Source organism: Hermetia illucens, chromosome 6 (genome assembly GCF_905115235.1).
Source record: "Hermetia illucens chromosome 6, iHerIll2.2.curated.20191125, whole genome shotgun sequence".
In the NCBI taxonomy this organism is placed as follows: domain Eukaryota; kingdom Metazoa; phylum Arthropoda; class Insecta; order Diptera; family Stratiomyidae; genus Hermetia; species Hermetia illucens.
Window position 1 is genome coordinate 37,699,652 of NC_051854.1, and position 17,855 is coordinate 37,717,506.

General features: G+C 41.7%; 2 protein-coding genes across 2 annotated transcripts; both read left to right on the forward strand.

The window, feature by feature from the left end:
- The first annotated feature begins 325 nt into the window (after positions 1–325).
- On the forward strand, positions 326–1,574 carry LOC119659096 (THAP domain-containing protein 1-like). The gene is made up of 3 exons (XM_038067015.1): positions 326–1,232; positions 1,290–1,446; positions 1,505–1,574. The coding sequence occupies exons 1-3, from the start codon at positions 1,007–1,009 to the stop codon at positions 1,572–1,574; spliced, it is 453 nt and encodes a 150-aa protein (XP_037922943.1). The 5' UTR covers positions 326–1,006.
- A 9,711-nt stretch (positions 1,575–11,285) lies between these two features.
- Positions 11,286–11,993, forward strand: LOC119659097 (ATP-dependent DNA helicase PIF1-like). The gene has a single exon (XM_038067017.1). The coding sequence runs from the start codon at positions 11,286–11,288 to the stop codon at positions 11,991–11,993; it is 708 nt and encodes a 235-aa protein (XP_037922945.1).
- Positions 11,994–17,855: the final 5,862 nt, after the last annotated feature.

The following is a 17,855-nucleotide window of genomic DNA, read 5'->3' on the forward strand; positions in this document are numbered from 1 at the left end:
TTCTTTTCTTTTCCGTGCACCGCTTCAATCTCCAAACAGCAAGCCTCTCCCCATTCCTTGTTTGCGCACCGCTTCTATTCCCGCTACATAGCCTTTCTCACTCGCTAGGCAATGTTGCGACAACATGCGCATGCGCCTGCGGATGCGGCAAATCATTCGCCTCTTGTCAAGATCAATTCGCTCGAATGCATTGAATAATGTGCAATCTGCGGCGAACATTAAGGCAATTGCACACTATTAAATGCATTGTTTAAGCAAATTAATTAAGAAAGAGCCGAATGAAATTCCGTTCCCGCCGCGCAGCCGCGGTCACTACAAATTAAGTTTTGTTTTTCAATGTTGAATGAATTATTTTACATTTTATTTATTGTTATGTTTTATCATTAATTCTGAATTATGTTATGTTTTTTGTGTTCTGTACCTAATGCTTTGAATATATTAAAGTTATAAATAATATTACGAATTTTTTTGAGGTAATAGGGCTCTTAATGGCACAAAAATAAATCTACTTATTTTATCATCAAATCTACTTATTTTTTTCCTCAATTCTACTTATTTTATTTTTTTTTTGAGTTTGCATCACTGAGAAACACTCAACATCTTTGTGCAAACTAACTTTGGTGATGATGCTATAAAAAGTAAGATGTCTCATATTAACAATGCTGTAAAAAGCAGCCTCGCTATTGCATCCAGATCAGGCATTTGATAAAATAAAATGGCGAAACCAATCACGATGAGCTGACCGTGCTTATGAACAGGACAAAGGCTGAAGAAGAAGAGAAAAAATGCTGTAAAAACTAGTATCACTTGTTTGACATGAATCAAAGAAAAAACAGATTGCGACACGCGCATGTGTCGAAATTCTGTGACGCCACTAAGAGCGTTCAGTCTCCATTTTGAATTTAATTGCCGACACGAATGTCAGTTAAACAGGTGTTAATTGAGTAAAAGTTGAATTGTTTTTGCCGTTTTTCGTAACGTTTTCAAAAATTAGCAGTAAATAAAAATGCGGTGCGCAGTATTTGGGTGTAATAGTGACAATGAAAAGAAAAATCGAAGTGAAGAAGAAAAGAAAATACGGTTTTATACGTTTCCGAAAGACAAAAAACAAAGTGATTTGTGGAAAATTAAGTGCTGCCGAAAAGACAATTTAAATGCGGCTACGTTAAGAGTCTGTAGCAGGCACTTTACACCAGAAGATTATAAAAGGAATCTACAACACGAGCTTTTAGGTGAATTATAAGAAACTTTTGTTAACTTCTTTATTTATATCGGCTTTTCATATTCAGGTTATTCGAACAAAAAAACCTTGCTTTTGAAAAACGACGCTTTTCCATCGTTATTTCTTCCAAAACAGAAAACTACTGATTCAGAGGAGCAGGAAGAAAGGACGAAACGGCTGCAGAAAAGAATTAATAAGTCAGTCGTTAACGAAATATTAGAAGGGTATACAAATCATATATATTTTTAAACCAGAAAGTATTTTGAAAATTTACAATTTTAGGATTAGAGAGCCTCTCGAAGAAGACGTTTTAGATGAGCATACTAGTGCCAATATTCAACGTGCGCTCTAAAGGATGAATTGGAACAAACCCAAGCATTATTGTAAGTGCGTTTTTGTTGTTGTATGTAATTTATTATTTGAAACAAAAATTTAGATTATTTCCACATCCTGAATCTTATATTTAACGGATACAAGTTTCATAAATTATTACGTGTCATAATCAATAGGCAAAAAATTTTAACAATTTTCAGCTGAGTCATTATTACTTTTTTTTACTTCTTTTTCTAAATGATAAAAGGAATCAATAAAGAAAAGCTGTTTATATTTAATATTTGACAGAAATCAAGTAAAAGAAAAATTTACGAGGACAGAACATGAAAACACATGTCTTAAAGAGGAAAATGCGAAGCTTAAAGATGAACTAAAGAAAACAAATATAAAGAAAAATGATTTGGAGACCAAGATAAGAAACATATTTACCGATGGACAGATTAACAAAATTGAAAAATCCAGAAAAAGAAGTTAAATGGTGTGAAGAGGACATAGCGAAGTCAATTACGGTTTACGCAACAGGAGCAAGAAGTTATAAGTTGCTTCTCAAGAAAAATTTTCCGTTTCCATCTGTCCGAACCCTACAAAGATGGAGTCAAAAAATCGATATTCAACCGGGCATACTTAAACCTGTTTTAAAAATTATGCGAAATGCTGATTTGGCCGCTTTAGCAAAAATTTGTGTTCTCTCTTTCGACGAAATGAAAATTAAAGAGACATTCTGCTACGATCAGTCAGTCGATACCACATTAAGTCCAGCTGCTTATGTTCAAGTCGCGATGCTGAGAGGTCTTTTTGGTAATTGGAAGCAGCCTATTTTTTATGATTTCAACTGTAAAATGACAAAAGACCTACTTTTTACCATAATAAAATCGGTTGAAGAAAACGGATATCCTATTCAAGCCATTGTTAGCGACTTAGGAGGAACCAATCGCGCGCTTCACAAGGAACTAGGAGTTACATTAGAAAACCCTTCGTAAGTTGAAATTTATATTTATGCATACACTTTATTTATTATAAATTTCTCTTCCAGCATAGCTAACCCAGTACACCCGGACCGAAAAATTTTTGTATTCGCTGACGTGCCACATTTAATTAAGCTTCTTCGCAACCACTTTATCGATCAGGGCTTCGAATTGCAATGCAATACCATCACGAAGGATTTGGTGCAAAAATTGTTATGCCTTACGTCAGAAGAGCTAAGCATCACCCACAAAATATCATCCGGAAATTTGAATTTAAGAGGTGCAGAGCGACAAAAAGTTAAACTGGCCACCAAACTATTTTCGCACACTGTTTCGATGGCTCTTTCCAGAGCTGGTACCCTTGGTTTCTTGGAAGATGAACCATGGATGCATGCATACTTTACTTGAAAAAAATAGTTAATGGAAACATATTTAGGTGAACGACTGATTTGATGTGCTGAACGTAAGAGTTCCAAGCGCAGACTACAGAGAAAGAACGAAGGCGTTTGGACTTGCTATCGACAGGCAGATTCAAATATTAACGGACATGTCGCAAACTATGAGGAAATTAAGAGTTAGAGGAAAAACAACACTGCTTCCTTTTCAAAAAGGTTTTACTTATTATAATTTGTTTAAACATGACAATAAATTTTTTTTTTCTTTTTTTTGTAGGCATCATTCAGACGAATAATGCACTAGTTCAACTCTTCGACCAGCTTCAACAGAATTGTGGCACTAAATACATTCTGACACATCGGTTGAACCAGGATGTATTGGAAAATTTCTTCTCGATTATTCGAAGCAAGGGTGGTTTACACGACCATCCGGACCAGTTGGAATTTAAGTACAGGCTTCGACTCCATATTATGGGTCACAATGAAGGAGCGGTATCCACTGCAACAAACACCGATGTCGACGACACTCCCGATCTAGATCCGATATTTACGGGTAAATATCCTAATTCTATCAATTGTTAGGCAATCAATCAACTATGTATATTTTATATCTTTATAGGAAAAGTCCTTCATTCTTTGACACAGCCAGTTCCAATAAACGAAGACATTCAAGAAAAGGAGCTAAGCGATTTTGAATACGACGGACTCGAAAATTTGGCGGGATTTATTTGCCATAAGATGAAAAGTCTTCATTCAGACATTGGAGTCAATCTAGATGAAAACCAGAATTTAACTTGGGTCGACCATCTTTCGAAAGGAGGGCTAACGAAGCCAACGGATGCTTTCATGAATACTGTTCAAAAACTCGAAGTAATTTTTCAAAATTTTAAGCCTAACCATTCTCTTTTTATTTCCAGCAAATACATAGCAACCCTACTGGATTTGACTAAAGACGTGGAATGCGGTATTAACATTAAGAAATTGTTCTTCAAATCTAGGATGTATTTTAGAATAAGATCTCTCAATAAAAATATTATAGAAAGTAAGCGCTTACCTTATAAGAGAAAATTAGATTCAAGTCAGGAAGATAAGAAAAGAAAAAGAAAGATGAGAAAAATCATAGAATAATTTTCTAGTAATTTAATCTTATTTCATTAGATGAATTTAATTTTTAATCTGTTTCATGAAAAGATTTTTGTTAGCATAACATTTTAATTTGAGCCGATTTGCTTTAAACGTCCTCGTTTTAGCATTGATTCGGTAAATTTTATCCAGTATACAACCAGCTGAGATAGTGCGTAATTCTATTATTACTATAATAAAGTTATTTACTTAAATCGAGTAATCATTTACTTAAATCAAGAAAGTATCGTCAATACTTATTATTTTTTTCTTATCAGACTAACCATTCACTTTGTTCAGCTGGTTGAACGCTCTTTATGACGTCATGCGCAGAACTGCGACCATTTTCTGCGCACACTGTCGCAATCTTCTCTTTCTTTGATTCATGCTTGTTTGAGGAAAATTGGTTCATGGAGTGGATACTCTGTCTTTTACCGTTACAGAGCTATACAATTTTTCGTGAATAGTGTCAAAGAGCTTGACCTTCCCAAGAAAAAAAAAACGATTTTACCACTTCCCCAATCATTTAATCCCAGATTCGATACCATTTTCAGAAACTACATACAATCTTTTTTAAATGGATATCATCACTTCAAAGATATAACTGTTTAAATTTCAAAGAAATTTCAAAATCGATTTTTCATCGAAATTTCAATATGCATTGTTGGAACGGTACATTAAACTTGTAAACTTGCAAAGTTGATAAAAGCTGCCTCATTAGATTAGCTTTCAAATGACATCTATGGTTTATAATAAACACATACGCATGCGCAATGGTAAATTTTCATGAAAGTTTTCTATAAATGTTAATAGTGGTTTCATTTTCATAGAAATTGCCTATTCTGCACTATCTTCTTCTTCTTATATATAAAAATCAATTGCTGTTCGTTTGTCTCGCTAAAACTCGAGAACGGCTGGACGGATTTATCTCATCTTGGTTTTGAAATGTCCGTGGAGGTCTAGGGAAGGTTTAAAAGGTGAGAGAAAATTCCAATAATTGCCGGTAAAACCCTAAAACAGCACTTTTCTTTTTCCTATATAAGTAGCAACGAATCAATTTGGCGTATCTTCTCATTTGCGAACCATGAAAGACACCATATAGTAGTCCATTTAGAAAATGGTCAACGAGTTTATTTTAATGAATCGAACGCGGCAGACAGAGCGGCACGTCCACCGTTGACAACATTAACAAGTTTCTTCACAGTCTGTCAAACTGATGATTTTGCTCGCACTTTGCTGTATGCTGACATGCCACGCTATTACACCTGGAATGCATCATCGAAATCGTTTCAGCGTCGAAAACAAGGAACACCAGTTGAAGGACATCCAAATGTATTTTCTTCAGACGCTCTGGGTCGCATCTACACAGTAGATCCAAATAACGATGAATGTTATTATAATATTTGCGGTTGTGTTTGTGAATGTTCGTGGTCCGATATCGTTTAAACAACTGAGAACAGGCATGTGAGGCATGTCAACTATTGCATTTACTTGAGAACGATTCGCACTGGGATGATACGCTCAAGGATTCCGTAATATCTTCATCGCCGTATCAAATTCATACATTGTCTGCGATTATCATATCGACATGCTTCCCCTCGAATCCAAAAGATTTGTGGGTTAAGTATAGAAATGACATGTCTGAGGATGTTTTGCATCGTGTGCGTCGTCAAACTTTGAATCCTACACTACAAATGACTACAGAAATTTACAATGAGACATTGATCATGATAGAAGATATGTGTTTATTGATGACAAATAAAGTATTGTGATCTGGTGGAATTTATTTCCTTGATGCTCCCGGAGGAACCGTAAAAACGTTCTTAATTTCATTGCTTTTGGCGAGGATCAGATCGCGAAATTATGTTGCTCTAGCGTTGGCTTCATCCGGAAGAGCTGCGACTCTGCTAGAAGGCGGGCGAACTGTACATTCTGCCTTGAAATTACCATTAAACATGCAAATTACCGAAACACCAATTTGCAACATCGCCAAAAATAGCGCAATCGCCAAGATCCTACAGGTATGCAAATTGATTGTTTGGGATGAATGCACAATGGCCCATAAGAGCTCACTGGAGGCACTGGACAGAACGTTGAAAGATCTTCATGACAACCAAACTATTTTTGGTGGGGCTTGGGCGAACTGGCAGGTATGGACGAGTGTCGAGTGGGTGGTGGCGCCTTGATGCGTCGGAGATTGTCCCTCAGCAGACGCACCAACTCCGACTCCGTGAGACCCGATCTCTTGTCGAAGACCGGATCGCTTGGGAGTCTTGGGTTCTCCCCGTAAACCAGCTCCGCGGGGCTGGCAGCAAATTCCTCTCGGCGGGTTGTACGAAGGCCGAGTAGGACGAGAGGCAAGACTTGCGTCCAGGACGGGTCGTCGCGTGCCATAATGGCGGCTTTCAGCGTCCGGTGCCAACGTTCCAGCATCCCATTGGATTGTGGGTGGTATGCCGTAGTCCGCTGGCGTTTAAAACCAAGGAGTTTGCCTAACTCGGAGAAAAGGGTGGACTCAAATTGCATTCCCTGGTCAGTGATGATCACTGCAGGGACGCCAAAGCGAGGTATCCACTCTCGACAGAGGGCTTCAGCACATGATTGCGCCGTAATGTCTTTCAGAGGTATTGCCTCAGGCCACCGCGTGAACCTGTCGATGATTGTGAGGCAATACTTATAACCGTGCGAGTCTCGCAAAGGCCCTATTATGTCGAGGTGTATGGTGTGGAAACGCTTGGTAGTGCGGGGGAATGAGCCCACTTCTTTCCTTACATGCCTGGAGACTTTACACTTTTGGCATGCGATGCACTCTCTGGCCCAGGAATTGATATCCTTGTTCATGGAGGGCCAGAAGTATTTTCCGGTGACTAACCGGTTTGTTGTCCTGATGCCGGGGTGCGCCAAGTCGTGAACTGCGTGGAACACTTCCTTGCGAAATGTGGCCGGAATGTATGGCCGAGGTCCCTTTTCCGAGTCTTCGCAGCAGAGCGAGAGGTTTGAGCCGAAGATGGGCAACTCCCGAAATTTGTATTTGGGGTTGGACTTGAGGCTCTGAAGTGCTGCGTCATCCACTTGCGCCTTGGCAATAGCCGAGAAATCGAGTGAGGCGGGGATGTTAACTTCGGAGACACGAGACAAAGCGTCAGCAACAATGTTGTCCTTCCCGGACACGTGCTGGATGTCTGACGTGAACTGGCTTATGAAGCTCAGGTGTCGAAGCTGACGAGGGGACGCTTTGTCGGGCTTCTGTTTCAAAGCGAACGTGAGAGGCTTATGGTCCGTGAACACTGTGAACGGCCGGCCTTCTAGGCAGAAACGGAAGTATTTGATGGACAGGTATGCGGCGAGCAGTTCGCGATCGTAGGTGCTGTAGTTCCGTTGAGCGGGATTCAACTGCTTCGAGAAGAAGCTCAACGGCTGCCAAACTTGGTCCACCTTTTGGTGAAGGGCAGCACCTACTGCGATGTCAGAGGCATCAACAAAAACGGCTAGGGGTGCATCTTGCAGAGGAAATGCCAAGAGTGTAGCGTCGGCCAGTTGTTGACGGGATTTGTCAAACGCGCAGATAGCCTCTTCAGACCACACGATCTCTCGTGTGTCCTTAGTTTTGGGGCCAGACAAGTACGCGTTCAAAATGGACTGGAGATGGGCGGCCTTGGGCAGGAAACGACGGTAGAAGTTTAGCATGCCCAAGAACCTCCTCAACTCCCTCACTGTCTTTGGACGCGGGAAGCTTGTTATCGCTTGCACCTTGTCTGGGTCGGGCTGTATTCCTTCAGGGGAAATGAAATGGCCGAGGAATCTCACCTGTTGTTGAAGGAATTTGCATTTCTCAACGTTTAGGACTAAACCGGCCTCAAGGAGACGTTGAAAAATGCACTCGAGATGGGCTAAGTGCTCAGACTCAGTGGAAGAAGCGACCAAAACATCATCCAAATATACGAAACAGAATTCGAGGTTTCGCAGGACTGAGTGAATGAACCTTTGAAAGGTTTGCGCCGCATTGCACAATCCGAAAGTCATCCGGGTGAACTCGAAGAGTCCAAAGGGTGTGCATATTGCCGTCTTTGGAATGTCTTCAGGAGCTACTGGGATTTGGTGATAAGCCTTGGTTAAGTCCAAGGTCGAAAAGATGCGGCAATTCGCGAGGTGATGCGCAAAGTCGTGGATGAGTGGAATTGGATATCGGTCAGGAACAGTCTGTGCATTTAGCCTTCTGTAATCCCCACATGGGCGCCATTCGCCGTTTGGCTTAGGGACCATATGCAGTGGGGAAGACCAACAGCTGTTTGAGGGCCTGCAGATACCCTGTTGAACGAGTTGTTCAAACTCTTTCCGTGCAATTGCCAGTTTCTGGGATGGTAGAGGACGCACCTTCGAGAAGATCGGGGAACCAGTAGTGATAATGTGGTGCTGCACATTGTGCTTCACTGGTTTGGAGAGACCACAGTTGGTAGTAATCTGGCTGAACTTTTGGAGAAGTGCCCGAACACGAGAGTCGGTAATGTCTTCTAAAAGAACGGAAAGATTATTGCCTGGGTGAGATACCATATGTCCCGACGAATTAAGGTTGGTCGTGGAATCTATAAGAGACTTGTTTTGCAAGTCCACCAGCAATCCATAGTGACACAGGAAGTCTGCGCCTAGTATGGGGAAGCTGACATCCGCCAGGATGAAACGTCACGAAAACGTCCTACGCAAGCCAAGACTCACGTCCACTTGCCTATACCCGTACGTGTTTATGCGGGAGGAATTTGCTGCCGCAAGTTTGAGCGGTTGAGGGAAAAGTTGATGTTGCCGAGGTACGGGAAGAACCGAAACCTCCGCACCAGTATCGATGAGGTAGCTGCGCCCGCTGAGGGGGTCGAAAATAGTTAGGCGACGTGGCGCTGCGTTCTGGGTGGCCGCCGCCAAGACCCCCCGCGGACCTAGTTTTTTGCGGTAGGAGAGAATCTACACGGTAGCGTACATCTTGTCGCTTTATCCCCGAATCTGCGGTGGTACCAGCAAATCCCTTGGTCCGTGGACTGTCTTGACGACCTGCTACCTGATCGCCCTTTTCGGGTGGCAGACCGTGAGCGTGCGCGCGATCTGGCGCCCGAACGCTGAGCGTCCAACGTCGCCCGCATCTCGGCCACACTGGCTGTTAAAGCGGCTATCTCGCGCCTCAAGTCACCCATCTCATCCGACGGTGGTTGAACGGCCGCCAAGGTTGGGCGTACGTACACCTCCTGCACCTGGTCGGCCGTCGCTGCCAGTTCCTCCAAGGAACCGGAGACGCAAGCGAGGATCGCCTGGGTGCCCTCCGGTAGCCGTCGCAGCCAGACCGACTTGATCAGGTCATCGCCGATCTTGCTCCTACCCCCTCATTTCGCGAAGCAATTGGCTGGGAGTTCGATCACCCAACGTTAAACCCGCCAGCAAGTGGTCTAATTTTGCCGACTCGCTTGCCGACAGGCGCCTGATCAACTCGCTCTTGAGCTGCACGTACGATGTCGACTTCACCACGTCGGACACCAGAAGTATGGACTCTTCGTCCAGGCCGACCACCGCGTAGTTGAAGCGGGTCGCGTCCGATGTGATGCCGGACATTTGGAATTGTGCTTCCAAATGCAAGAACCACAGCTCGGGGTTCCGCCGCCAAAACGGAGGAACGCGTACGGCGAGGGCGGTCACTTGCGGGTCCGATGGGCCTGCCGCGTCTTTATTGTCAAAAGACATTTTTCTTACAGAGAAGTACGAGATTGAGATGTAAACGCGGTGAGTTTATACTGAAACGCGTTGAACTTTACACCGACACGGCAGGCCGCACCCACAAATGCACGCACGAAACGAGAAAAAAAAAAAAAAATGATGAGCGAAGCGGACGCTCTCCAGCGCAGACCGAAAACACCACCAATGAAAATGGTGAACTCGCGATGCTAAACACCTGTTCGCCGTCTCTTGCAGCGATTTCAATCTTTTATTACTATTTTTTTTAAAACTTCTAATGTATTGAACAATAATAAATGACAATAATGCTTCGTTGCTGCGGCCTCTTTGGTGAAGACGGCGTTGATGTGAAGGCGGCGGCGGTGGTGGCGGCTTCTGCTGCAGCGATGGTGGCGGGGTCTTCGGTGTCTGCCTGATAGCGGTGATGCTGGTGTCGGTCAGCTGCGCTGATCTTGACGGCGAGGGCTGCAGTGACGGCGGCGGCTTCGACCTCTGCGGCGATGGTGGAGACGATTCCGGCGGCGGAAGTGGCTGCGGCAATGATGGTGGCTGGGGCTGCGTTGATGGCGTCTGTAGCGACAGCGGTGGCAGCTGCTGCGTCTGTGGCAGCACCGGTGACAGCTGCTGCGTCTGTGATGGCAGCGGTGGTGGTTGCGGCGACTGTGGACGGCAGCGGTGGCGGCGACGGGGACAGCCGTTTGCTGCTGTTGTTGATCGTTGTGACAATGATGACTAGTCCGGTGCGTGAAAGGTGTTGTGCAGGAGGGCGTGCGTACGGGAAGTCGCGTGAAAATTTACTTCTGGAGAGGGTCCGACGTGTGTCGCGCAGTACACTGTGTAGAGAAGGTTTTCTCGCGTTTTTTCTTGCCTCTGCTCCGACTCGGGATGTGGAGATGCGACACGTTTTCGTGATGTTTACAACGGCACTCCACACTCAACTGTAGATGCGAACGCGTGAAAATCACTTGCCGTACGGTCTACTGATGTTTTTGATAGATTTCTCGGGGTCACCAATTAAGTATTTAACATTACTTATATTTATTATAATATTTAAGTTAACATTTATTATTAAATTAGTTATACATGTTATTTGACCTAATCTTAGTCGGCGGACTCAACTTCCGTTTTCCTATTTTTAATTCAAAAGACTTCAGTATTTATTCATATATTCGAACTTAATATTACAAATCAGAGACATTTACGAAAAACATAATTACTGCATTAGATTAATTTTTTTGTGTCTACTACGTTTTAGACAACAACTCATGGCACACTTTTCTGCGATCTTCCACTCCCGTGGCGTGCTACGCAAAGTGGATAGATCCGCGCCATCTATTCGCTCGCACTCGCAACATTCGAAATAAATTTCGAATGCTGCGAATCCTGCCGCGCCACAGGGCCATAATTCTATTGTCATGTGATTTTCGTCAGACTCTTCCAGTTATTCCCCGATCAACTGTTGCTGATGAACTAAATGCATGCCTAAAATCATCGAATTTGTGGCAGTATGTAAAGACACTCCAATTAACAACTAACATGCGAGTATTTTTGCAACAAGATGAAACTGCGAATGTGTTTGCGAAGCAATTGTTAGACATTGGAAATAATAAAGTTGCAGTGGACACCTCGACAGGATTCATCACGTTATCCACAGATTTCTGTCACATCACACATTCAAAAGAGGAGCTTATTCAGCGTGTTTTCCCAGATATACCACAAAAGTTCAATAACGATAATTGGCTGGGTGAACGAGCAATATTGGCGGCGAAAAATAAAGGTGTCGAGGATCTCAATGCGACCATTCAGAATTTTCTTCCAGGTCAGTTGGTTTCCTTCAAATCAGTCGACACCGTTATAAACCAGGATGACGTAATCAACTATCTCCCGGAGTTTTCAAATTCACTGGAATTGTCTAGATTACAACCTCACAATTTGCAGTTAAAAACAGGGTCAGTTGTCATGATGCTGTGTAACATTAATCAACCTCGACTGTGCAATGGAACAAGACTGGTTGTGAAAAAGCTGATGAATAACGTCATTGAGGCAACAATCATAAAAGGAAAATACAAAGGAGAGGAGGTCTTGATCCCGCGGATACCGATGATTTCAACGGATTTACCATTCGATTTTAAACGCTTACAATTTCCACTACGTCTGGTCTTTGCGATGACCATAAATAAATCGCAAGGACAATCGTTAGAAGTTTGCGGAATCAACTTGGAGTTTCCCTGTTTCGCGCATTGATAATTATACGTCGCGTGTTCGCCTGTCGGAAAACCGTCTTCTTTGTTTATTTACGCACCAAAAAATAAAACAAAAAATACAGTTTATGAGAAAGCTTTAAATTGATTAACAAACTGTATCATAGCAGTGTGTGTCTGTCAATATCAAATTTAAACCTTATAAATAGCCAGTATCTCAGGAAAACTTTATTTGGTATTAAGCAACATGATGTGTCGAAAATAATAATAAAACTTAATGCTTTATTCACAATATGCTTTTTTATTAAAAACGGATTCGTTTTGTTTGTTTCAAAATTATTTTATACAAAAGTTTAGGTCTTTTATTTGTCGGTTGAGGCGGTACGAAGTCTGCCGGGTAAGCTAGTCTTAAATAAAAACAATCTTAATTTATGCGGTGGCTTTGCGCGTCGTACGGCTGGTGTGACCAAATTTCGCCGGTCCCTTCAAAGTTGTTCTCTCTGAATTCTACTGTTCTTGAATAAATAATGCAATTGATGTCATAAAAGTGCATGGCCTAATGGAGACCGGGGAATTTAAGAGAGAGCATAGTCTTGAATGAAGTGCTCTAACACACTTCAAGGATCTGATCCAATATGGATTGTTGCGCCAACGATTATTATTATTAAAACCAAAGAGAAAGAGAAAATGAAATAACTGCCAGCCTACAGCGCAGCCTAGACGAAATAATCAAAGAGCTGATTGCAGCTTAAAAAGAAATCCAAGAACAGAGGAGACAGAACGAGGTTCTAACAACCTTCACCGAAAACCTGCAGGGGTCGCTCGACTTCCAAAAAAAATAAAAGAAAGAAAACGGAAAACGAATGAGGATCGGCAAAACCAACTCCTCATAATTAGGAGATGTCCACGGCGTCGCAAACAACCCTACTGAAGAGATTTGAACTTCCCACCTCTGCCACCACCGAAACCAGCCCCGGCGCTGCCGCCTTTCATAAAAAAAAGTGGAAAAACCAAAAACACCAACAAAACCATCGACGAGACCTGGAAAACAGGAAATCCATAAAACAATGGAGATAGGTATCGTACCTGTAATTCTGCGGCAAGCCGGGAAATGGCCCTCAATCGAAAAAAAAATTCGAAAGAGAAAAATTAAGCAATGAAGCAATTAAGCAAGGAGAATCCATCTCGGCCTGGGGATTACAACCACTCAGCCCAGTGACCATCGAAAACTCACAAAGTTTGTCAGGGAGCAAGGGATTCAATTCTTACATACCTCCTCCCAAAGGAAAAGAACATCAATATTATCATTAGAGGACTCGAGGAAATAGCATAAGAGGATGTGAAGGAAGATCTTCAAGAACAGGGCTTCCACCCTGTAGAATGTTTCTTCATCAAGACGAAGAACGGACCGTTGCCACAACTGCCTGTAATTTGGGCACTCAGCAAATAACTTTTACGCCGAAGCAATGTGTGTGAAATGTGAAATTCGGCAGAAAACGAGAAAAGAAAGCAACCTGCATCAACAGCAAAAGAGAACACTCAGCAAGCTACGGTGGATGCCTAGAAAAACCCTAAGAACATAAAAAAATCCTTCGCTCAAATAATTAAATCCTTCCCCGCAGGTAATTCAACCTAATCAACCAGTCAACAAGACGACTGGAAAATATATACCAACAAAAACTCCCTTTTCCACAACGAACCCTAAATCTGTACAGTATTGAGTAACCCGCAAACGCAGATCCAAAATATGATGGAGTCTATGACGACAAAAATGATACAGAATTTATTTAATTCACAAATCCTTTTAGCCCATCCAACTAGGAACCACCATGGAAAATATTAAACTTAATATCCTCTCGTAGAATGCAAATTCCGTCAAAGGAAAAATGGGAGAATTAAAAAAATTCCTTTACGGGACAGAAGTTAATATAATACTCACGCAGCTTCCCGATGGACCTTCAACTGCTGTTCAGCGAGGATAAAACATCATTTCTCGTTGGGGATCTCAACGCGCGTCATCGTGAAGCTAGGAGGGAACTGGTTACCTTTCTAAACGAAAACAGAGTAACTCTTCAAGCACCAGAGGAAACAACACACTATGGTCGTAGCACAACCGGCAACATAATCTATGTGCACTTGCAAAGAACATCGACAACCACATCACAATCAGTGTGCTGGACGACCTCTCATCGGATCATAAGCCAGTGCTATTTTCTTTGTATAACCTATACATTGCAAATCGGCGTAAAAGACATTAACTAGGACACTTGCCGTCATATCCTAACACAATTCACCAAAACGACCCAACTAGAAACATTGGACCACACAAGAGTAGAGATATCTAATCTCTACCATGGAGACTGAAGGGATCGAACAACAATACTATCAGCTTCCACCAAGAACAAAAGACAAAATAAGAGAGAAGAACCATATTAGGAAAGAGGAAGAAGCACATGGGATCCTAACCTGAACAGAGAAGTAAACTGGCTCATCAACGTCATGATAGACGAAATCGAAACTTTAGGAACCAGCAGTGGGAATACTTCCTCCAAAACCTGAAAGCAGGGAACAACATCTTCTGGCGGCGCACTAAATATTTTAGAAGAGGCGCGAAGAGACGGATGTGAACAATATATGGGCTCAATGGCCTGGAACACTATAAGGAGGGAAAGGCTGAAGCTTTTACGAACTCACTTGAACTCCAGTTCAGAGAGAACATCTTATCGAACAAAGAACCAGAAGAGGAATCCGAAACAGAAACAGAAATACAATACCACTCAACCCAACCAGAAGATATGGGACTGCAGGTAGACCAATTGGAAGTCCAAAACATCATTCACGGACTAAGTAACAGAAAATCCCCCGGCTGAGACATGGTCACAAACAAATGCATCAAGAACGCACTGGTCAACATCATGGAAATAATCACCGCACTCGTAAATGCAGTGCTTCGGCTCCGAACTTATTCCAAAGCATGGGTAAGCACCATTCTACTGCCAAAACCAGGAAAAAATTCAACCTTCCCGCAGAACTGGAGCCCCATCAGTCTATTATCAACTATCGGGAGAATAGCAGAAAGAATAATCCACAGCAGACTGCAGAACAAACTCACCACTCTCAACACCATCCTACACCAACTATAGTGCTCATGCAAGTTATAACTGGACAGAGTAGTCTAACGCATCCTCAACGGACTAAATCGACGAAAATCAACGGGATTAATTATCTTGTATATTCGATATCTCAAAAATATTAGATAAAGTTTGGCATGCAGGCCTCGTATCCAAACTACACAAATTTAAAATACCAAATTCACTGGTTGATCTAATAAAATCTTTTTTTGCAGATCAAATCACTTATCCAACGAAAGAAAAATAGAAGCTTTAGTACCGCAAGGATCGCCCCTCCCACCACTGTTATACACGACATACCAAAGAAATCCAACCGCCTCACAGGGATCTCCTTCTTCGCGGATGACATGTGTCTAGTCCACACCTTGAGGCAAACCCACTTCATCACCAGGAATCTGCAGAATGTAACCAACACGATGATTAAATACTTCACGAAATGGAAAATATAAATCAACCTGGAGAAGGCACAGGTAATATTTATCACCTGGAGAAGAGAGCAGATACCCGCGAACATATAAATCAACAATGAAGAAATCGAATGGATAATAACCACCAAATCCCTAGAACTGACATTTGACAACCGGCCAAATTGGAAACCACATATCGACCTAAAAGGCAAAGCCTGCTTAGGCAGGATAAATTCTGTATATCCCATAATAACAATGAAGAAACTAAACTTAAACAAATCGGGAAACCAAAAGCTGGAAGCTTCAGATATGAAGGTTTTGTATATTTCTTTTGTAAAGGCATTTGAGTGTACATTTGTCCCATTAGTACGTAGCTCGTAATATACGCATATGTCATGTAAAAATATTCACTTTCAAATGATATTGACAGTCTTGAATTTGCTAAGAAGTGATAACTTTGACTTATTATATCTTAGTTAGTAATAGTGCGATTTCCACCAAATTTGGTAGGATCATGCTCTATATTATAGCTTACATTGCTACTCGTGGTGCTACGATGAACTTAATTATAGTAATTATAGTAATATACGAGTACTATCATTAACTTTATTTGAACAGATATCGCTATGGAGGGTATTTCGAAGTCTAGGCATCATATAGTGGCAGCCTCCTGATTTTTTTGCAGATTTTTCGGTTGGGTAGTTTCCGAGAATGCATCCGTTAAAGAAATGATCACTTTCGACCCCCCGCATTCCTCATTTTTCCAAGAAATGTCAAAATTAAGGAGAAAGTTTGAAACAGAGTCGTTTAACGGTGGAAAATCTGATAAGGTACATGGTACAATCAAATACAGTATGGGACTCGGTAGTAGTAATGGTGAAACGGATCCATCAGCAGCTAGAAGAAGCAAAAGCGTAGCAGAGACATAGAAGAGAAGCTACTGCAATTAACGCCACGCAAAGCGATAGCAGCTCCTTTAGAACAACTAAGAACTGAAAAGCCTCGCGAAGCAATACCAGAACGTAGGTCCCTCGGAGAGAGGGTGGAGAGGGGGAAATTTTAGCCGGTAAGAGTCCGCAATGCATATCTTAAATTCTAGATACGTATCCTTGATGGATTTCCCCCAGCCAAAAAAAAGACAGACAGACAGACAGTAGACCAATTTTAATGAGGTTTTGTTTTACACAAAACCTTAAAAATGAAAGAGGTAATGTTTTATTGGAGATAATTATAAGAGAAAGAAGAGAAAACAAATCGGGAAACCGGAAGCTGGACGCTTCAGGTACGAAAGGTTTTGTGTTTTTCTTAGTATGTAGCATGTAATATATGCATATATTATGTAAGAATATCCACTTTCGAATGATATTGAGATTCATAGTCTTGAATTTGCAAAGAAGCAACAACTTTGACGTATTATAACTTTGTTAGTAATAGTGCGATTTCCACCAAACTTGGTGAGATCCTGCTATATGTTATACCCTATATTGTCGGCCCTATACTAGGATGAACTTAAGGGGGGTTTTGCAGTCAATTACTAAAAATTATAATAATATACTATTATTAACTTTATTTTTATTTTATTAGTACAGATATCAGTATGAAAGGTATTTCGGAGCCCAGGCACCATATAGTGGCAGCCTCCTGATTTTTTTCAACAAATGTCAAAACTAAGACCGGCTTCGAAAAGTACTAACCGAGACCTTTATCTCCACATGACTATATTTGATGAAAAAAAAATTTATACTCCTCTTTTGCATGTATGGGGACCCCCTCCCTTAAATTCATCATAAAAGGATGTGACTCGCTGTATGCGTGAGCGTTCACAGTTCCCACCTTTCTACCAAATTTGGTGTCAATCGCTGCAGCCATTTCCGAGAAAAATCCGTGTGACGGATAGACAGACAGACAGACAGTAAACCGATTTTAATAAAGTTTTGTGTTAAAAATGTATAATCTGGGCATTTTATTGGATATGTAACTAAAAAGAAAATTGGAATTGAAAGCCTTACGAGTACTTAATCTAAGCTATATGTAAAGAATTATCATGAATCAGTCCAATCAGTCCATCCGATTATTTAGGGTCCACCTTATTATATTTGAAGGTCTACCATGTCATCTGGACCCCATGAATAGGAAAGCAAGCTTCGTCGCGTAGGTGCTCGAATCAACTCAGGGCTAGTCCTTCCTTGTCCACCTAGTTTTCCTGTCATTTCGTCCCTTCCTTTATTAGGCCGTTCGGCAGTTTAGTTCCTTTGATAGAGAAAATTTCGGTGGTATCAATCCGCCTCGAGGCTTCGCGTCTCTATTCGTGGGTTTAGTTTTTTTACTATTGAATCTAGACACGTGAGTAACATTTCTGTTTTGACT